This window comes from Meleagris gallopavo, chromosome 5 (genome assembly GCF_905368555.1).
Source record: "Meleagris gallopavo chromosome 5, MGAL_WU_HG_1.1, whole genome shotgun sequence".
In the NCBI taxonomy this organism is placed as follows: domain Eukaryota; kingdom Metazoa; phylum Chordata; class Aves; order Galliformes; family Phasianidae; genus Meleagris; species Meleagris gallopavo.
The window spans coordinates 34,104,763-34,128,370 of record NC_139408.1 but is presented as its reverse complement, the minus strand read 5'-3'; the positions used below and the strand labels follow the sequence as shown (position 1 = coordinate 34,128,370).

The 23,608-nt window shown below is 35.8% G+C and overlaps 1 protein-coding gene across 2 annotated transcripts in view; it reads right to left on the bottom strand.

The window, feature by feature from the left end:
- Positions 1–23,608, bottom strand: part of NUBPL (NUBP iron-sulfur cluster assembly factor, mitochondrial) — an 82,375-nt gene that overhangs the window by 42,855 nt on the left and 15,912 nt on the right. For both annotated transcript variants that reach the window (XR_014883621.1, XM_010711664.4), the window contains exons 4-6: positions 22,050–22,140; positions 9,274–9,313; positions 9,095–9,185 (exon numbers count right to left, since the gene is read on the bottom strand). Coding sequence is in view for 1 of the 2 variants with exons in the window: in XM_010711664.4 (XP_010709966.2) it covers positions 9,095–9,185; positions 9,274–9,313; positions 22,050–22,140 (222 nt within the window). In the remaining variant the exon portion in view is untranslated. The remainder of the gene's footprint in view (positions 1–9,094; positions 9,186–9,273; positions 9,314–22,049; positions 22,141–23,608) is intronic.

Sequence of the window (23,608 nt, the reverse complement as noted above, 5' to 3'; positions counted from 1 at the left end):
ATACACTTACTGCAAATGCTTCCAGTTCTGCACTAAGTTGCTGGCTAATGTTTTTGTTTTCTTCTGGCTTTCCTTTCATTTCTTTTTACAATTGTTGATTTCTTTCAGTGACTATAATCCTTTTTCATATCAGCTGCTAACACAAGCCAATAAACCAACAGGCATCTATATAAATTTTATTTACTCCATTAGGGGAAGAAAGGCAACAAAACAGGTTTTGTAGCTTCAGTTGGAAACAAAAGAATCAAGTCTGCATTCATTCAATCATACCTTTCCCAAAATGCATCACAAAGGCGTGACAATAGGAATGCTGCAATTTCACAAGGCACAAGGAGGGCCTGGGATAGACAGGAGGAACTTTAAATCTGCTAGATGTTTCCCGAATTTAATGCTTAGCTTCTCATCTCCAGAAAGTACAATCATTTCCCTTGCAATGTGTATATACTGGCTCAAACTGGTTTAGGCAGTTCTCTATGAACAGACAAGGGCTTGCAAAGTGATCATTAGTATTTTTGCAAATTAGCATTGACTACACAAATCAATCTTGTAACAGGCTTTTCTAAACATCAACACTACAAACTAAAGCTTAGTTTCAAGCCCACTGGCTTGAGAAGAAATTTGCTTATTTTTCCTTTAGGCTATGCAAAAGAAATGTAACAAAAATCAGAATAGACTTTTTTTTTTTTGTTAATCAACAAACTCTTTCATAAGGTGTAAGGTGTAAGAGAATCATCTTATCTTGCCCTTGAAAAAGATTCCTTAAATTTAGTGATGAAATGAGGCACGTCTCTTAACCTCCCCTCCTTTTAAATGAAAGCTCATAGAAGATTTAAATCTTTCTTTAAAGAAAAACTTCACAAGCACTGAGTTGCTTTCTGTCACCTGAGGGTTGGACATACAAGCCCATGAAGCACAGTCTTAGGAACTTATCTTGCTGCAAAATGTGGCCAGCATTATTACTGAGTTTTTCCCCTTTCTCAATGGTAAATATTGACCTTTCTAAGTAGAACAAAGTATCAAGGATACTCTGTACAATGACTGTTTGGATCTTTTAATTTTTGAACTTCGGATCATAAAAATATAAACAGAAAAGCATCCTGACTCCCTCAAGATGCAACTGTATTCATGCTCCAAAGAACCCTGATAACCTCAGCTTCCCCCTCCCCCCAAAGACTTTAGCCTGCACTAATAAATTTCTATACTGAATTCAGGCTAAGATAACTCAATAGAAAAATAAAGCTCAAAATATAATTTTACAATTGTTGAAATGCTGACTTTTTTTTTTTTTCAATATAGTGACACCTGGTGAGACTACCATATTTTAAAATTATGCACTGCAAAGTACAAACACATCTTTGCAGTTTATTATGTAGACACAGCTTTGTTTAGTTTTCTGAAATGTAAACTGTAAATATCTTACTACAGACTTTCAGTTCTCCATTACTTGCAGACTGAATAAGTACATGAACATCACAAAACAATTCAGTGTTGAAATTAGCAAAAAAAATCTAAAATGAAAAACACTGCAAAAAAAAAAAACAAAAAAGGAAGAAAAAATTAATATTCTGCATTTAGCATACACACTTTGGGTACATCTATTTTGTTGATAAAGAGACAAGCAAAGATGGACTGTTAATATGTTGAAATGCAAAAATATGATAAAATACTGATTCAACCTTCTGAGCACTTTTGCCGTGATTTCCCAGTACAGTATTTCTTTCTTTTCTTATCTCTACAATCTACTGGCAGCACAATGTAAGTTAAATGCCTTCAAGGGAAATCACTTGACAGTGTCCCTCCTAAACCAAAAAGCGTTAAAAAACGAGACTCCAAAAAAAATCTTCCTGCTTCTTCCTTTGCTGCAGTGTTAGGTTTTTCTTTCCCCCTCCAATTGGTCTTTACATTTACAATAAGAATAATCTTCATCATTGACTCAGTACTGCTATTCTGGGGATCTTTTCAATTCACTCAAAATATAGCTGCAAAAAAAAATCAAAGCCATCAACTTGTTATTGTTGCCTTCCTCCCAATCCAAGACTTGTCATTCTCTGCTGAATCCTAGTTCACCAGTCCCTCTCATCCATCCATTCACTCTCAGTAATTTTATAGTGATGAAATACAGCTTTTTTTTTTTCCTCCCGCACCACTAATAATTCCATCTTTCAGCAAGCCTCACTGATAATTATCAATAAGTGATTAAACACAGTAAAACTGGAACTGTATGATGTGGGATTTGACATAAACCTGAAGGTTAATGAAGAAAACCTATTTTTGTTACCTGACTAATCCACAGCTAGTACCTGTTCTTGTAAAGCACTGGCAAAGAGTCTGAAGGTATCTCCAGGAGGGGAAAATAACCCCTCGGCAGTGCTGGGTATGCGTTGCTGCGGTGCATTCCCATCATCCCAGGTGTGGAGTGGATCTAGTTCTCAGTCTTAATTTGACTTAACTCTATTCCTGCACACCTTTCAAGCACTTCAACATTCAGTACAGCAATACACACGTCCCTGTTTCATGTAGTCTACAGCTACTGGAAAGAAAAGATTTCCTTATTACTGGTGAAAAAAGGAAAAAAAAATCCCAAAACAATAGAGTGGGAGACTGGCATTAAGGGTCTAATATCTTTACTGAAAAAAAAAGTTCAAAATAAGGAATTAAAATTCCCATTCATACTTAAACATTTGCTATCTTTCAAATCCATGGCTTGCTCTGCTCCATAGTCCATTACCAACCTCATTCCTGTTTGCCTTTCTTCAACCTTTCTTCTGAAGCCTTAGAATATAACGTTTAATCTGTATGTTTAACTTCATATTTTCACACCTTTTGTTGCCATGTTTGAATTTGTATGTTCAATTTAGATGACAGGATTAAAATAGTCATCACCATTATCAACCTAGGGTTCTGCATACCCTTAGACTTTCACAAAGTCTATACTGTGACTTGGCTGTATACTACTACAGCTAAAGCAGAAAAACTACACTAAGTCTTTAGCACTACCTTGTTTATGGCATTGCTACTCAACTCTAAGATGTCTGAGAGCTCATCAAGACAGCCAAGCCAGGTATACTCATTTTTAAAGTCTTTCTACATCAAGCTCCTTCTATCACACCTTCTGTTTTGATAGGATACATATACGTATATTTAATTAGCATTTCATATTTAGAATGCTCCTTCAAGAGATAATTTGACTATTTATTTTTTGTCTCTTCCTTCTGATGCAGCACCTCTCAAGTGGTGAAATTACTGGAAGAGCTACAGAGGAAAATAAATTCTCACTCCTTATTGTAGAACTTGCTTATATGACTGAAAGACTTTATTACATATTTGTTTGAGCAATGACTGTCTAGCTTCATGATTAGGACACAGACATGAGAGAGACACCTTCTAACGGTTTTGACTGAACACTTTAGCCAGTGATCTTCTCATTAAAAGACCCAATAATTTCCTCCTCTCTGATCTGCAGCCCTTAAAAAGCTAAATTCAGTTACTCAATAAGCAGTTGGATGCCTATTTTAGAATTAATCATAGGTTGGAAAGGACGTCTGGAAGTCATCCAGTTCATCCTTCCACACAAAGCAGAACTTAGAGCAGGTTACTCAGAATCATGGACAGCTGAGTTCTGAATATCTTCCAGAAGAGAGAATCTACAGTCACTCCAGGCAAGCTTTTTAGATGTATGATTGCTTTCACTGTTACATAATAATAAATCATACTACATAGTGCAATGTGTTTATTACCTTTGTGCTATCACTGTGCACATTCAGGAAGCATCTACCTCCCTCTTCTCTATACGTATCCATTAGGCAGTTGAAGACAGCAGTTCAGATCGGTCTTTAACCTTCTCAAAAATCAAACAGATCCCATTTTCTCAGTGACTTCACTCATTACATCTTTCAACCCCCTTATCATTTTGATGGTTCTTTGCAGAAGAAGATACAAGTAAAGTAAAGTAAAGTAGCATGTACCATCAGAGGTTAGCAACTATGCACATATCTACAAAAGATGTTTAGACTCTGATGATTATCAATTGTGATGAATGCCAGGGACATACTGACATACAAGTTAAGAGCTAAGAAGTTTGGATGGCTAACAGATTTTTATATCATGGATATATACACATACTTTGAAAATCTGGAACACGAAATCTATTATGCTCAATACAATAAATGTATAAAAATAAATATGAAAAACTATAAAAGGAAGAAGCTTAAATTTACTTGGAAGTTGGAAATAATAGTCTTTTTATTTCCGTATTTTTTTGTGAAGCAGTAACTCATTACTGCACTGAACACCATATTTATACACAAGGAAATCTCCACAGTCCCAAAAATATTGCAAAAGAAAATACTCAAACTCAGAAACCAAAGGACAAATTTTAGCAAACCATACTAATCAATCACACAGTTCAGTACTCACCTGCCTTTTAGTGGTCTTGTAATATACTGCTTTCATATCACTTCTAATTTAGAACCTCTTCCCCTACCTATTCAACTGTTTTAATAAACAGAGATAAACAAGATGGTACAAAACAGTGAAAACAAATTTTAAGGAATTTACGAAACTTAATATATCCGTTTATAAACACAAAAGGTAAATGAGATCAGACTAACGTACAAAGACACCATACACTGAATGTTCTACTGACAGAGCATGCACGGTACAACAGTAAATGTTTTTTACCAGGTACAAATACATTTGCTCTCAATATCTTATCTATTTTTCTTGCCTTCTCAAGTGCAGCATTATGTATACCTAAAATAAGTTACACTTAAGAAAAAAATTGTTCCCGAGTCCATGTATGCAATCTCTCAGAGTTAAATGGTTCAAAGGAGAAACTAGTGGACACACACTTCTCAAAGAGTGGCAACTGCACATAATAACTTACTTACTAATGAATGTCGAAAAGGAAATAGTAATGGAATTACAGGCTATAATCACCTACATGTAAATGGACAACTACAGGCAATGATCAAAAACCCCTAGCAGTATAGCTACTATAGTTTTTGTTTGCCAAGAATATTTTGAAACTTAATCTAATCCTGAATCATTTAAATTTACATTTTCAGGGTTCCATTCTCTGTATTGTTGCCTTTAAGGCAACTTTTTCATGAAGGTTCTTAAAATACCCCACACCTTACAGTCCAACAAATTCCCTTTTGAAATATTAAGCAATTTCTTTGCATCTCCCCTCCTTCCAATCATGATACTCTACAGCTATTTTGTATGATAACTAAGCATTACAGAATTATGCTATAAAAAAAAAGTTTTACTTGCATTTATGTACACACACACACACCTCTATACAAATGTTACCACCATTACTTCTGTTAAGTGTTGGTTTCAAATCAACTCTTCTCTTAGCAGAGACCAGCTCCAAAAGTGAAGTGGCACAAAGAACTTCCATGTCTAGCCAAACTGTACAATTGTAATAGCTACATAAACAGAGTTACAGGGTTTTTTATTTGTGTGTTGTTTTTTTTTTTTTTTTTTTTAAGGGCAAGACTGGATCTTAGGAATACAGCCCTAGTCAGCTTTGGGTTTCTCTAATACAATCATTTTTGTGTTCTGCAATGTTCATTCAGCATCTATCTACAGGGGATGAAATTGGTCCAAGTGCAAGGCACCATTTTCTTTCATTCGTGTGCAAACGCTCTGCACTGAAAGGCTTGCATCATTTCTGCTAACTTCCCTGTGTTCTTTATTTTCCAATTACATTTCTCCCAGTGAAAGTTCATTTCATTTTCATTCAATACATACATTCTATTAAACAGAGGCATTACAATGTTGCTAGAAGAAGGAGCAAGGAAGAGACAGAGGAAATAAAATTAGATAATAGGAAATGTATTTTAATGACTTTTCATTTTCAATTGAGCCACTGCAGGAGAAGCTTCATTGTCTTTCTGGGAAAATGCATTCATTCTTTTCAGAAGCACATTGCGAGCTGTAAAGGTTCCTTATGTGCTTAGCAGTGCCGAGATCTTAGTTTGAAACTATACTACGCCAAAGATGCTGCTAATGCCCAAGATGTTCTTGCTGCTCTAGAGAGGCACAACAAGGAACAAATAGAAGATTCTTGCCATATAAGATTTGAATAGTCTTCAAAAACATAAGTTACAGTGACATGTCAGGGTAAGAAATTCTGCTGTTAATCAACCAGAGACCCCTGCCTCAAAAAGAATGCAGTTTCTCTGGGTTCACTACACTCACTGTTTCCACTTAATAGAACTGCTGACATGCATAATCCATATCAGGGAATCAAAGAATGCCCTAGGTTGGAAAGGACCCATAAGGATCTCTGAGTTCAAATCCTGTTTCCATATAGGAATGCATCACATCCCAATTACTTCTGGGCAATCCCTTCTCTGTCTGCTGAAACCAGCCCTACAGCTTACAGCAGGAGGCAGGGGACAAGTAGGTAGTGACTCAACTTTACTGATGTGACAAATATACATAAACACTTCATGCTGAAATAAGCACTTCATTTATACCTGCAGCCCCCCCCTCCCCTTTTTTTTTTTTCCCTAACTTGATTATTTTTTTTTAATTCCATGCTTATATTTTGACCTGATGAACTGTTATTTCATATCTGTTAAGATGCAAGAAACCAACAGCTGATACCCTTTACACTCTGAACAAGATTCCCTTTCACTTGTATTTCTGGTATGACTATTGCAACTATTAAATTGGCAGCCCACTGCAGCACCACTTCCCTTCTGAAAGACTACTCAGCAAACAACTGCCACAATATACCCTATAATGTACAGCAGCCAATCTTGTAATACTTGGATCACTTCAGGATTATGCCTATTCTCTTCTATTTGTTCCCTTGCCATTGATCTGTCAAGATGTTCACAGACAGAAATGGAAATGGTGCTAGAAAACTTACAATACAGATTGTACGGGGCAGTGGTAATGACCATTTAAAATTCTTGCAGCAACAGCAGTTCAAAGCAGAGTACAAGTTTTGCTAGCCTCCCCCCTTTCTTTTCTCAGCTTTCTACTTGATGCTTACTCAGAGCTCCTCAGCAACATTACTGTTCAAGTACAAACTTCAGGTAACTCTCAAATAAATAAGTTACATCAGTTTTTCTGTATTTAGAATTCACTTCTATAACAAATATGTCAAGACAACAGTACTGAGTCAGGACACTCCCAGTAAAGGAATGAGAGCTGAAGGGGACCTACGCAAATGAGGAAGCAGTTTCTGAAGTATATGCTAAATAGAAAAAAAAAAAAAAAAAAAAAAAACTTCTCCAACAGATAACAATGGTGAGCTATTAAAACTTCTGTGCCTGGGCTTTAATGGTATCTTCACAGAAAAAAATTCAGAACTATAGTTTAAAAAAAAATTTCAGTAAAATAAAAAAATCATCCTGCCCACAAGCACAAGAGATTAACTACTTCTTCAGCCCTCCTCTTTCAGAAGTGAGGTTTCACTTGTCAGGGAAATCACTGATGCCCTCTACATTAAGGGACCCTGCGTTAGCAGTGTACATCCACTTCCCCAGCTCCTAGGAGGCTTATGAGCTCAATGCATGGCATCATCCACACCCTCTACTGGGCTGCTGGCACATGCTCCCATCTGGGGACAGCATTGATTGTAGTAATATTGCAGTGCATGCATGCCAAAGGCCTTCAGTCTCCCAGGTTGAGAATATGAATACAGCAGGTGCTAACTTGAGCTATGTTTTTGAGGTTTTAGGCTCTGTACTTTTGTGCGAGTCTGGCCAATGCAATGCGACACATGAAGAGGGCAGAACAGCCTTCCACAGCTAATGGCATGGATGCCCCTTAGTTTTAAATGCCAAGTCTAGACAAAGGGTTTCTTCCTTAAATTTTGGAGTGCTCACACTGCTGACTAGGGCAACATTTGTCACTATTCTGAAATCTGTGTTAGAAGAACAGGAGAATTTAGTTAAAACTGGAAACAGGCTACAGAAAAAGAAAAAAAGCACTACTTCTTTTCTAGTCATTAAGGCAGCACAAAGTTTGGAAGCATTTTCAGAACGTATACAGAAACCCAGTGATCTCTAAGCTGTATACATTAAATCTCTGGAATAGATGTCAGCTACAAAACATAATGGGTCACTTCAAAGTCCAAATATAAAAACAATGTATTTTTTCAGTTGTTTGTCTCATTAACACTTTACAGATCTATTCACACTAAGAAGGAAAAAATCTGTCAAGAAATAAGAAAGCCACCCTGCTTCCATATGCCAGGGAATTTAATAACCAACAATCTACCTGCATTACCGAGATCGTACATCATGATTTTCATGTACCTGTCATATGTCAAACGCCATCCAAGAATTCTTAGTGTATAAAGGAATACAGTTACAGACAAGTACAGATACCTATACATTTAATCCTTTAGACACCTTCAAAGTACTTTAAAGAAAAATACAAGAAAACTCTTTAAAAATTGGGTAATTCAGTCATCAAATACAGCTTTATGTAAGGCAAATGGGTAAACAGAATAAGTATCAACTTTCCCTCTTGCCTGAAGAGGAACTCTTCAGTTATAAAGCAACTAAACAGAAGAGAAAGTTGTGTAAGTCACGATAAATACCTGAAATGCATAGGAAGTAAAAAAAAAAAAAAAAAAAAAAAAATACCCCAGAAGGTTTTTTCAATTTGCTTTACAAGTATTAGTTCAAAAGGGCCTAGAAAACTGCAAATCCAAGGAGCAGTAACAACATTATATAAGCACCATACTACTGATCTTACTAACTCATAACCTCCAGGGATAGTTCTTTCAAAACGCGTATTGCTTGTAGTTTCTCTGTTATTAAACTTTCATTAAGGAAGCAGAACTGTAAATGGTATTTAGCTCCACAGCTCTGGTCAAGTGTTCACAAAAAGATCTGTGCTATTTGGTTCTCCAGTGAAAACCTTTCAGTTAAGCAACTGACACTGCAAAAATAAATCCTTACTGCATAGAACACTTTCTCAGAAGCCTGTCAATAAAACAAATTCATACAAAAGACCAAGATACAAAAATGCTCAGCACCAATACAAAAAGGTGTTATAAACACTTATGTATTAGATGCATTTTAAATAAACTGGTTAGTCTGAAACACAAATAAATTCTTACCTGTCTCAACAATTTCTCAATAGCCGACATGACCATGAGCCCTCTCCACACAACTGGGGCAGTCTCTTCTATCAAGAAGCCCATAGACATGCTGAAATAAAAAAATCAAAAACTTAATTTTCCAGCATGATATTAAGTATATCTGTCAAGAAGCTTGATTTGAATTAAAACATGCTCACCATGCGATTCCATAGTTCTTAAGGGGCCTCATTAGATTTTCTAAAACAAAACAAACAAATTTTTTTGGGAAGGTGTTTTTTGTTCTGTTTTAAATAAATAAGCTTAGCTTTTTTTTATTTTTTTTCTCCTTTTAAGAGCAGTTTTTCCTTCTTTATCAACAGAATTTGTCTATTCTTCCCCTCATTCCTTCCATATATTTATATACGTGTACTTTTACCTATTCTACCTGAGATCTTAGGCCTACATTTTCTTAGGCTGCAGCATTTTACTGGTGTCATTCAGGTCTTGCCGAGAAACAATATATTTGTCCATAAAATAGTGTCTCTGGGTGCTGCTGAAACACAGGCTTCATTTGTGGATACAAAACCTCCATTCACATCTTCCACAGAGACAAAGACTTCAGCTTCTCCAATACCTAGGTAACTGCCAAATCACTTGTAACAAAGAAAATCAAAGTCCTACAATGCTTTGTGTTTACTATTTTTAATTGTGCTATCAGCTTATCTCACAAATCAGAGGATCACACTCTTTAAAACATCAGCTTTTCAGGGCATTCATTCTGCTCAAGAACACCAGATGAGAGCTACAAACTAAAGGTACCTCTAGACTACATGCTGATAACAGCGCTGAAGAAAATCCTCAGGACTTACATAAGTTTTCATAAATATATAATATGCTTATTTGGACATTGCAAAGGTAATGCCCTTGCCATGCTCCACACTCCTCCCTACGCTTTCCAGACTCAAGAAAGGAAAAAAAAAAAAAAAAGGCAAAATACTGCAATTGTTTCACTGACAAAGGGATGAGGCAGCAAGAAGTAAACAAATCAACAATAAGATAACATGAATGCACTCAAAAAGAAATCCCCCCAAAGCCACAAACTCCATCATCCAGGTTCACAATTTTCCTCAAAATGGCACATACATACAAAGGAACCAAAGTAATTATATTTGAGCCTCACCTCACCAGTTTATTTTAAGAGTACATACAGGCAAGAACCAGCAGCAAACAGCAAGACTACTTTAAGCCATAAAGATATATTACAACATGTATTTTGACAGAAACCTCTGACGCAACTTAAGTAAAAACATTTATCTAATAAAATAAGGACAACGTGAATATAATTTGATGCATTCAAAGCTGAACTCCAAAATTCAGACGAAATAACATCCAAGAGCACTCAAACAGCTGAAATAAAATATACAGATGAAAGCTTTCAAGCAATCAAGTAAACAGGCATTTGACCATGTAATTGGATAAATCGTAGAAATATGGCTGAAAATAAATTCCACACAGTTTTTGTACTCATTGTGTTTTGGTTTACAAATCAAAAAGAACAAAACAAAAAACTAAACAAATCACTTCCATGACAACTGCATTCAAGAAAGTACAAAGCTGTTAAAGGAAAAGAGATGGGCTTGGACTGATTCCCCGAACAAGCTAAATTCACCTCCGTAGCTCCATTCAGATTTTAATCAGGGCTGAGTTTTGGTGGCATTATGCTGTATAACAATTCTAGTCATCAGGCTTACTTCTTTCCTCTGCAGTAAGATGGCTTTGCTATGAAAAGGTTGATGACATTTGAACTTCAGCCTAGATTCACCTCTAGGCACTGCTTTGGTGTCTATGTAAACAACACATACTGCCACAAGCTATAATTCTGCTGACAGTATTGAGGAAAAAAGTACTACTTTCACATTTACCTATGAAAACTTTAAAAAAAAAAAAAAAAGGAATGTGAAGCACCTGTAACAGCATGCATCACTGCAGCATCAAGGTCTGTTTTGTCTTTACTATGAAAAAGAGACAACCATGAAGAAAAAAAGGAGGCCAATTCTTAACTGCTCAGCATGTGAGGATAAGGAACTGAAAAATAAGAATGAAATGATGCAGAAAGCCTAAGAACATTGAGAAAGTTCATCAAAATATCATGCAACTTTTCAGTTCAACCCAGGTGCTCTAAGGTACATCAATACAATACCAATATCTGAGACTAACATCTCAACATCCACTACCTCTGTACAGAACCCAGGTAAGACAGGTGAACCTTATGCAACAGATGCATGTACTTCTCATTCCCCTCAGTGCGTTACAGGAGAGTTGCTGCAGGCACGCTCTGCTGACCTGCTGCCAAAGAGGGTCTCTGTTACTAGAATGGGTGCACTGTTTACTCCTCAACAGCAGAGCTTCATTTTATAAACACTGCATCTTAGCTCCTTGGTTAACAATTATGACTATAAACTACTCAGAGGTGCAAGGTTTAATCAAGTTCATATGCTGCACAAGAACAATTCCCAACCTGCTGTATATTCTGGCTATAACATGCTGCATACTCTCAAAAGTAGTACAAAATCCATAAAGCACCCTACTGCTTTCCTACTGCTAAAAAGCATTCTTGAGACTATCTCAAACCTAAAGTGCTTCAGTGGGCTCTGGTAATCACCCTCATCTCATCAAATGCAACAGGCATTCTTCCTCTATCACCCTGGGTCTCATAAAGACTTTCTAAAGCATAACATGTTGAGAAGATTAAGCTAAATGAGAACTCAGTAACATCTCTATTTCCTGTTTATTTCAGAGCATAGTTAACACTTCCTTCTCTGTTATCAGATGCCTACCATACAGCTTCAGAAATCAAGACAACAGACAATAAGTCTGATTTCTTCAAATCATAACAGAAAGAACCACTGATACCCATGTTGATATCAGTTTCCTCATCTGCAAATTATAAGCAAGTTTGGTAGCCCTAAATAAAGAGTCCTGTGCTTTCCCACAGAGCAATAAGATCAAAACAGCATCAACGAAATATCAGTAAAATATCTTTTCTGTTAGGATACAAATAGGGAATTGGAAAAGGAGAACATGAAAGAGCAGCACAGCAGATTGGTGATCAAAAGTGTTCAGGGACCAGCCTGAAGACTGGACTATTACTCACTTAAGGAAGAATGATACTGAATCATGTTCAAATCCGAGGGAAGGATCTTCCACACTTCAGAAAACGTACACTTTTGGTTTTGTATTTTTCCAGAAAACCAAACTTTGCAGTTTACTTACTTTCTTACTAGCTTAAGAGCCACTCCAGAGAGCTTATTCTCTGGGAAAAACAGAGCTTATTCTCTGGGATGCCTGACACAGCTGTTCAATGGAATCCACAGGTTAGTGCAATACAAAGTAAGTATAGAGCTATAAATTCCATAGGAAGAGACACTGGCTCAGTTTTCAGATGTCTGCAGATCGAAGCATTAAAGCAAGCAAAAGCTTACATTCAGTCTTATCAGATATGAAAAGAGCATTATTCCAGAAGATTGTGATGTTACACTACACCCCATTAAGAGCCATCATGCTGCTTAAGAAAAGTAAACGTAGCTTATTACATGGATGTTATTTCTACAACATCCATGTAGAAGGCACTATCTCATTTTACAGATGAGAGAATCCAGACACAGGCTGTGAAACTGTTAGTGCTGCCAATGACTGCAGAATCCTGCAGACTTGGAGACCTGTACTGCATTCCTCCAAGGGCTGACACAAGAGAGCCACAGCTCCACTTACCTCCAAATGCAAGAAAGCATAAAAGAACAACCAATAAATAGTTAAGTTTTACAGTTAAAACAACATATTTTGCACTGAAACCGGAAAGAACTAAAATTAAAACAGCAAATTAGGCATAAACAATATTCAACAGGAAAAAGAAGTAGAAAAAAAAAAAATCACACTAGTCTGTTACACGAGTCTCTGAACTGTATTTTATCACCCCATATTCAAGATCCAGAACAGCAGCTTTAAAAAGTATATTTAAAAGCATATTTGTAAGTATCACATAACTCTAAGCATTCCTTCATCTTTCATGGTATTCTATTTAAACAAAATCACAGTAACTCCTCTGCATACATTTATCAGAATTTTCACAAGCTTCATAGTTTAAATAAAAGGATCTGCTGCTGTTTGTATAGCTCAGCATTAGCTAAGGTTTTTTCAACAAATTGCTCTTTTCCACCTCCTCAAATCTCACCATGTCTCTGCCTGAAACACGGAAGACATATGGCACAACAAAACACCTTGCCACCATGCTAGTCGGAGAGTAAACAAAACAGAGCGGAATAGCCTCTGGATCCTACTACATTAAACAAAATCATACAAAACACACTTAATTAATGTGCCATACATACGGACAAGCTAAACAGATTTTCAGCATGGTCACTTGTAAAATCTCAAAAACTTTTTGCATCATCTGTTTTTCAGTTGTGTACAATTTCATGCTACAGTGACTACAGAATATTCCACCAATCTAAGTTAGGCCTCCAACTTCACAAAACTTTCTGTTTATCACATCACAGCAAGTAGTAATTTTCATTTGGCTGTTGCTATGCATAAGTTTAGGTAAGTTATGTGCAGTACCTTCTGTAAGTCAGCACCCAAGGTCAATAATCTTTAATAGGAGAATCCAGGTTCCAGTCAAGGACATGAAGGCTGCAATCATTACAGGGTTGAACATAAAGATTTCTATCAATCAAGAACAACAAACAAAAGTAGATGTCTTCAGTAGGTTCATAGGAAATAACCATCCCTAAGCGGTAGGAAAAGTGACTACAAAACAGGAAGGGAAAAAGAGTACCAGGTACTCTTTTTGTACAGAGGTCCCCTTGTACAAATATAAATGTATCCCACGACTCCAGATGCCTTCAGGAGCTGGATGTGCAGTGGAGAGCCATACATTCTCAGCAGACAGCTTGAAACAAGAAAGCATATTTGAACATGTTTTAAACACTGCCAATTTCCTGCTTAAAGACAACTTAGTTTCACTCACGGTGTTAATAGGATGGGAAAGCAAAGCAGAGGGAAGGGGATGGAGGCAAATAGACCCAGAAACTACAGCTGGGTCCCAGACCATTCCATAGTAAAACAGAGCCCAAGCTACCTCCAACGGAAAGGGTGGGATGCTGACACCAAAGTATTAGTCAAAGTCAGAAATTTTAAAAACCCAATCACTTTAACTGCTTATGTCAGAAGCCCAGAATATTCTAAGGCAAACAACTGACTAATTGAGACTTCAAAATGGATTTCACACTGCGTTATAAATTTAATTTGCAGGACTGCCCCAAAGGTACTACAATTTGTATTTTAAGCTTGAAGGAGGGATGAGATTTCCCATTATGCTGTGCACTAACAGTGTTATCTGACCATGGAGACATCACAAATACTTCAACCAAAGCAAACAACCAAAGATAGTCAAAGAACATTACTCAGTGCTCAGAAAATAACTCAATTTTTTAAAGAGACAAATGCAAATAGAAATGTAGCTTTTTCCATAAGAATTCCTTCTTATATTTTGTCAGTCCACCAATCCCATTACCTGAGGTTTTCACAGCTTTTTTCCTCCTAGTAGATTGTAGAGGCAACAAAGCTCTGTGAAAGCATTTTCATTAATAGGGCTGCTTTGCAGCTACGGCATCAGTTCTACTAAAAAGCAAGAGACCCAACTGTTTGCTGGAAGAGTATACTTCAAAAGCAAGTCTGGCAAAAGTAAAAAAAACTCAGTGATGTTTATTACATTTTAAGGCATCCTTGAGTTGTTAAGTTAGGACTAAAGGCACAAGACTAGTTTTAAGTGTTTCCATTGCCTTCAACCACAAACGTACTTCTTATAATCACTAAAATAATCCACATTTTGAAGAATTCTCAAAGCTTCATAGAACCAAAAAAGCTGAGTTTGTTTGTTTTTTGTGGCTTAAGAGCTGTCTTAGACTAATTGGAGTGGATTCCTTAAGTTCCTGATATCTGTGGTAAATGAAGTGGACTAACACACTGCACAGTTACCAGGCTTCTGTCCTGACACACAAAACACAACAAACTTGGTAGACTCCTGTTGTCGGAAGCTCTGCTTCAGTTTTGCTAAAGAGGGAATGTCCAAGACAGTCACACAGCACAAGACAACAGTAAATCAAAACAGGAAGAACCATGAACATAGGAGACAGACATCCCCTGCTCATTACCTTTAATTCAAGATGTAGATTCAACAAAACTTTCCCATTAAGTAGAGACTGCCATTGTTTTCATAGCAAAGCTATGGAATTCAACACATTTGAGTCTAATCAGCCCTACATATAGCCTATATACTACTATCTTAAAAAGAATGTAGGTGAAAATAAGAGGAAGAAAAAACTGTTCCAAGTATTGTATGCAGCTTTAACAATGCTGAGGTACCTGAGTGCTAATGACAAATGAAAACTATAGTAGACTTGTTGGCTCTTCATGTGGGAAAAAAGAAGCATTCTCAGCACTTTCCATTTCTCGTGAAACACCTCTATCCATCCTTTTGAAATTTTATTTTTATTTCACCATTTGTAAAACGAAGCTCTATATGCTTTACAAGACTATGACTTTCAACTAAAGAGATGCTAGCTTAAAAACTTTCAGTGTCATTTATAGATTTTGTCACTATAGGGAAAGGATGAAAATACTTTTTCTCCTATTTTTGATGTATACTGCTTCATTCTTACTCTCAACATGCAGTCAGTTGTACCGTGGAGAAGGGGGAGGAAAGATGGGAGAACACAATGAGAAAATCACAGATAAAGCATGCATGTGAAATTAGATTAATATTCTGAGAAGGTTCAAAATTAGTACCAGTTCTTTAATTACACATGTAGCAGAAAACAGAGATGCAAACACTTATTCCTCTGAAATAAGAGAACAAGTAAATGTGTTTAGTGTACTAAAAGAAAATTCTTTTGTGTATATGTATATATACACACACACACACAACTAAATGTGTATTTATTATTGTATTGTAATAGATCATTTTGCAATGTTTCCAATACGTCTAAAAGTTGGTTGAACCAAACAAACCTTTTACATCTTGAAAAGTAAACCTCATAATATAATGAGAATGTGCTAACCATAATCCATATCAAAATATTTATTATTACTGCACTGCAGGATTTATAATATGAAAACCAATATACTCTGCTTTCAAGTACATGAAGTGTATTTTCTTTTAGTTGCAGTGTATCAGTAATTTCTATTTCAATATTACTTAATAAAATTTGATTTGCCACTTATCAAGAAAGACTGTCTTGGTAAAATGCTTCAATTACTATATGTTGTTTATACTGTAGTCTTCTTTGGTCATTTGTATGAATTTATCTAAAACAAAGAATAAAATTTTAATAACTGTCCAGTGTTTTTTTTTTTTTTGCTTACTCTTGCATAATCTTCTGCATACTTTTTCTTTTTTTAAACAGCAGATAACATGCCAATAAATAATTCCTTGCAGAGCTGGCTATTATCTATACAAACTAGACCGGCACTCCTGAGTGTTTCTAGACCACAAATTTAAAACAATATCATATCATTACTATCTAGATATGATTCTAAAATACCTAATGAAATGATTACCCAGGTAAAATTGTTATGAGAAGCTCAGGATTTGTTTGTCAAGCATATAATCCAACTAAAAGACAGAAACAACAAAAACTAAGAGTTTAGCAACAATGGAAATCTTCACTGTATTTAAAACAGACTTTTTTCCATACCCATCCTCAAGTTTCTGACTCTTTCACTCCATAATTATGTTGCCCATACATATCTCCTCTCCCTCAAGTACCAACTATCTCATCACATATGAAAAAGCCTCCACAATAGAAACACAACTAATTGTACCATTTTGAATTATTACTTCCTCTTCAAGACACTTTGAAACAGATTTTCAAAATACCTGCTTACCTTTAACACCAGTAATTTCAGTTATCAGCCCTTAATAAGAAACAAGAACAAAACAAAAAAAACCCTGAAGCATAGTCAGCCACTTTGACACGAGCAACCGCAGAACTGCTTACAATGCTCCTAAGAAAACCTGTTTCCTGTGAACACATCTGTGAATACAGTTGTTTTCAGTTAAAATTATTTTGTTTAATCGCAGGTACAAAATACTTCCTTAGTACTGCTATATTTTCTGACATTTTTGTTTTTACTGCAACAGCTACTTAAGTTTGCTTCTCATACAATGAAAGAGGTTTTTACACTGTGCCAGAGCTTACACTTTTTGCTTAACCTTTACTGCCTATTCTCAACACATGCTTCCCAGAGAATGCAAGATGGCCCTTCAGGCTAATAAAAAAAGACAACCACCTCAAAGCAGTCTTCTCATCAGCACAGGGATTTTCAATCAGCAATGTCACATACTGCTGCTGACTCTTTTCTATAATGAAATCAACACAGGTAATCTTAGTGGTGCAGACGCATCTGCTTAGTCTCCAACTAGATACCATGAATACAGATAGTGGAAACAGCAAATGTTTCTGGAAACTAAAGGAGAACAAGTTAAAAAGGCACATTAGGCTTTCTAGACTAACAACAGCTAGCAGGCATCAAAATCATTGAGGATGGGAGGTCAGACTGTTGAAGTGAAAGAAAGTTAAAAAACAAACAAACATTTGGGGATGTTGATGTTGATCAAAGAAAAAGAAAATGTATCAGTTTAAGAGAGTTCTCTGATAAACTCAAGGAGTATCTGGTCCTGACAGATCTTCAAAGACAAGACTGCTTGGCCCAAGAAGTGGAAGCGATACAGAACTGTTTCAGTTATCTAGATAAGCTGTGGTAAGGCATCAAAGTAAAACGCCACATTTCAGTTCAGAATACTTTCAGGAAAGAATAATCAACACGTTACATTGAACTACAGGCAATTTAAAGACCGCTTGTTTACAAGTCAAGAGGCAGTAGCAGTACAAAATATGACGTTGAGAGTATCAAATTTAGTTTTTATTTGAATTAATCATGATGCTGTTTCACCGGTGAAGTATGATAAAGACATCTCTGTTGATTAATACAAGCTCTATCTTTAAAATTAAACCTTCACATATGACCAGGAAACTTCATGGTTACATGAACAACCATACTATCAATGTAACATTTTCTTTAATTAGTACACTGCAAGTTTTCTATTCATAATCCAAATTTTCTACTCATATCAAAAAAATGGATTCCCAAAATCCTCGATAAAGCAATTTCATGCAGACATCTTTATAAAAGTCTCAAGAAATTGTATTTTGAAATCCTTATTTTTTGTATATTACAGAATTCGCTATTAAGCTGAAGTGCTGCAGACATACTGTCTGTACTAGCACTGTATCCTAGCTGGGGGGAGAGCCAAGTATCCATGTTTTATTTTATACTTTTATCAGTAATGTCATTTCTATAGCTCTTACAATATTAACCTCAGTAGGGCTGGGATATACTTAGTGCTGGCTTCTCTCAGAAACTACTCTTCAATTCCAAAGAGTAAGAACAGATCTTTTCAATATATTATTTTATAAAGAAATAAAAAGGGCACTGAAGGCATCACAAAATGGCAACAAAGTTTTTGAAATATTAAGAGAATTCAACTGTCATAAATAAGAAAGCCCACTAAAACCTTAATCATCATTTAAATTAAGTGAAAGAATGTTACAGTTATTTGGTGAAAGGGCAACATCATTTCAGCCATTTAATAGATTCTGCTTTTTGCAAAGTAGTTTAAATTGAGACCAAAAAAAAAAAAAACCTAAACTTCTGCAGCCTAGTAAGTCAGAAAACAGCTTTAAGTAAATCATTTGAGCAAAGAGTTTAAGTAATGCTTTTGCTATTTGTATTAGAAATGTTGACATATCGTAGCTGATGTTAGTATTTATTCCATAGTTAAATTATCCTCCATCAGCTAATTAAATTCAGTCATAAACTTATTAACCGTATTTCCCTGATCATTTAAAGTATTTTGAATGATACTCTATTAAACATTAGCAGGCTTTCCAACATACTGAAGCCTGCAAGATTCCACTGAGTATCTCCCATTTATGCAGACTCTCCTTACTAAGAACACCTAATTCATTTTGAAAACTCTATTATGGTGTCAGAATAATTATTCTCAATTCAAGAGCAATAATTGCTGCACAGATTTCTTCTGTACAGTACCAAGCAATCCCAAACTCTTTTTCACTGCTACACATGAGGAAGAACTTAAAAATCCAAGTACAAGAGTGACCAGAACCTTATAGGATTACTGTACGTATCCAGTAATAAAGGATGATGCTACTCATTTTCATATCCAGGCCTCGTGCTGAAACACAGACACCCCCACAACTTATCTTTTTTTGCAACTATATCCTATTATTGTCACTAAAATAATGAAATCCTTGAAACTCACTATGAAAGTTTCCTGTGTCATGGTATTTCCTATTATCACAACCAAACCACCTTCATGTCAGCACTTTCGTTGTTGCTACTCTACAGCTGCATCAACTCAGGAGTTAAACTCCAAAGGAAACTTAACAGAACTTCTGAAAAACAAATTCTACCCTGCAATCATTCACACTGAATTGTGACACCATTTTCTCTGTAGACATGTGTTATATGTCCTGCTTTTCAAAGACACAAATCCAATTTCTGTTAAAGGTCCTAATAGTATTTACTTGCACGTTCCACACAAAGGCAGAAAGAATATATCTCTGCTATCAAAACATGTTTACTAGACAACAGTGACAATTTCAGCTCAAGGAAATCCTCTAATTTCTACTACACTGAATGCCTTGTTTTTTTCACAACACACAAAACATGCTAAGATAAAAGTCTATCGTTAATTTTCAGCTGTATCCTCAAAGCATCCCTAGTCACTAATATTTACATATCACAGCACTGAGCTGTCACAGTATCTAAATGAATCCTTAATTGAAGTCCTTGTATTCTCAGCAAATTAAATGGTACAACCATAATAAATAGATTGGGCAACTTCCCCCTCGTTTGAGGCTCATAATTTAGATTTCAATTTATAGAATCATAGAATGAATGACCTGGGTTGAAAAGAACCTCAAAGATCATCTAGTTTCAACCTCCCCTGCTACGTGCAGGGTTGCCAACCACTACACCAGGCTGCCAAGAACCACATCCAGCCTGGCCTTGAATGCCTTCAGGCATGGGGCATCCACAACCTCTCTGGGCAACCTGTTCCAGTGTGTCACCACCCTCCCTCTGAGTGGAAAAAATTCCTCAGAATGTGGAATGGATTAATAAAATACAAGATTAAATGTATTTTTGCCCTGGGCACATAAGAAGAACATAAGAATACTTCAGTATCCTTCCCAATACAAACAAGGAATCAAACTCAATAATACATGAGAGTGTTCATCCATTTATTACACAACAGAATTAGATTTTACCTTCAAAAACTAAAACATAAGCCATATATATAAAACAAACATTCTTTCTCTGCAAGAAAGTATCTAAATAATCTCTGTATTTGTAAGCTATGTACTTTAATGTAAAAAGTACTCAAATTGACAGTTGTTTGTACAAGCATGCATCTTCTAGTTCACCTGCAGCGTATCTGCAACATTATTACCTCCTTCTAAAGAGTACAGGGTAGAAGTATTAGAATACAAACAGTAATACTAAACTTGCCACACTTAGATTTTCAGAGGCTAACTCCACACACTATAACAACCTTTTAAAAGATTTGGGGAAATGGCCTCAAGTTGCACCAGGGGAGGTTTAGGCTGGATATCAGGAAAAACTTCTTTACAGAATGGGTGATTAAGCAACAGAATAGGCTCCCCAGGGAGGTGGCTGAGTCACCACTCCTGGCTGTGTTTAAAATCCATTTGGATGTGGTCCTCAGGGACATGATTTAGCAGAGGGTTGTTAGAGTTAGAGTAGTATGGTTAGGTTGGGATTGAACTCGATGATCTTGAAGGTCTTTTGCAATCTGAGCAATTCTATGATTCTAAGATTCTATACTAGCACTGTTTCATTCTGCACATTTTCTACCAGCTGAGAACATACAGAACAGCCACTACCAACACCCACAGATGTATACAGATTAATTAGAAATAGACATTTTAAAACAATAGCAGAGTAAATATAGAGTAAATATAAATAGCAGAGTAAATACAAAAAGATATGGCACAAATGAAAGAGGAAGGAATATTTAACTTGCCTACTACTTAGTAATGACTTCCCACAAATATTAATGAGATATATATCTGTGTGTGTATATATATATATAAATAAATATTTAAAATTTTATAATATATGTGTATATATATTAAAAAACTATATTAAAAATAGTTTCTTATTTTGGTGAAACCCTTTTTTGTAACACTTCATCTGGTCCACGTACTCAGTCCCCCCATCAACAAGTATTGCCAGTTTGGCCTTTCTTGACTACAATCCTAGCTCATTTTGGTGCAGCCCAAGTGCTAGTAGCATGAGACTGTGGTTAAATATATATATTTTTAATTACATGCACTTCGCCATAGAAGGAGCAAAACAAAGCACTGAAATCTCACGATCTCAGAGGCTGGCAAAGTACTGTAATAACATTTACTTTATTTCCTAGATTTGTCATTTTTCTCCCCCAGGTGACGGCTTTCATTTTGTTTTATGTTGTTACTGTTGTCTAATTTGAAGATGTTCTACAGTGGGATCCTATATAGCAATTTTAAACCTGTTAACAGTAATGTACCTTTCCTGGTTACTTTTTCCAGTCCATTCAGTAACAATCCATGAAAATCCCAAAGCCAATGGAGCCACTTAAAAAAAGATCATGAATATGCTCCTAGCTGTATAACCTAGCTTTGAAAGTTGCCTCAGAAATAAAAATAAAAAATTAATACACTCAGTTTTCATTTTCTGTTTGCATCCCTCCTGTACCACACCACACACCAAGGAAGCATATATGAATGTTCTCCTCCGTTCATCTCTGTACAAAAAAGCAATAAGAAAAAAAATAAATCACACTTACTTGGTGTTAACTCTGGGTTTCCTTTTAAGTTCATCATCTTCGGAATCGAAGGCCCATATATGTCTGCATCAAGCAAACCAACTTCTTTTGCCTGTGTAAGAACCAAAGAAAAAGTATTTATCTCTTTCAAAATCTCTCTTTCAAAGTCTTTCTTTCAAAACGTCTTACAAGCAAAATTTAAAACTGCCCACAGAAATAAAAATACAATCTCAACTTTAGATGGAAGTTATTACTGTTTCTTTTCTGTCTAAACTGCAATTGAAGCATGAAAGGTAACACTGTTTACGCTTTTTAGCCAGAGGTCACAAAATTTAGGTTCACAGAACATATAATCCTCACTTGCACATTTTGTTATTTACAGTGTGGACCACAGACTTTATATTAACAAACACTATAAGCAATATTCTCTCTACTCCATGCACACAGACTTAAGAGCTTTTTAAAGGCAGCACATTTCATTGTAAGAAATTAGCAACATTTGGAAATACATATTGAGATCAGAATTACATCAATGACTGCACAAAGAATGTCAAAACATTAAAATGTGTTTTTATCTTCTTTTAAGAGGCCAGAATAAATTTTGGCAGATATCTTGAAAGTATCAAAATCTAGGTTACAAAGCCAACTAAGCAGGTACAGCATTTCAATCAAGTGCAAAGGAATACTAAAAATATGGGTTTATTTAACAACACATGGTACCTCATGCAATAAACTTTAAATAAAAGTTATTTCAGCTATGTTGTCTAGACATACAAGACTCATTCTGACATGCTTTTTTAATTTTTTTTTTAAATGCATACATATTTTGTGGGAATGAAAATATTTTTCCTACAGATGGCAAGACAAACTACCAATTACCAGGTTCTGCCAACTAAGTAATAAAGAGCAAACTCTTTTAAATGCTGAACATCAAGTTTCTCACATATAAAAAGCATTCAACATTTTGCAAAATTGCAGGAAAGTATGTTTAAGGGCTTGTTCAAAAGGTTAATAAGGCAATGGGAGCTTTTCCAACTATGCTGAATCACACTTTCACTGTTAATGCTTCAAAGTGTTTCATTTTTCTGAAAAAAACTTTCATAATTTAGAATCACATTAAGTCTTTTTTTTTTTAAATCAAGATTTTGGTGGGAAAGATGTAGACAAAATACAAAGGCTTGGTAATAACTACTATGTTTGTGGTTAGAAGACAACCGTAGGGAGGCTTTTAATGCAGGCCTACAGAATCACTAGCTTTTAACAGGATTTCTCAACATGAACTACATTCCTCTGTACCTCAGTTTGTTCAGATTGTTTTTTAATGCAGAAACACACTTGGATTAGAAAACTAAGTTCAAGTCACTACTACTAAATTGACAGGCATTTCAATTTACTATCTTACACTAGCCTAGACACCTTATGCTAGTCAGACACCTAAGTCTGACCCTATTTACTACAAAATGAATCATAATTTGTTTTTCCAGGGTTGTTTTCGGGGGGGGGGGGGGGGGGGGGGGGGGGGGAGGGTCGCATTTTTTTTTTTTCAACTATTTTGTTTAAATTTAGTGAGTCCTGAAAGC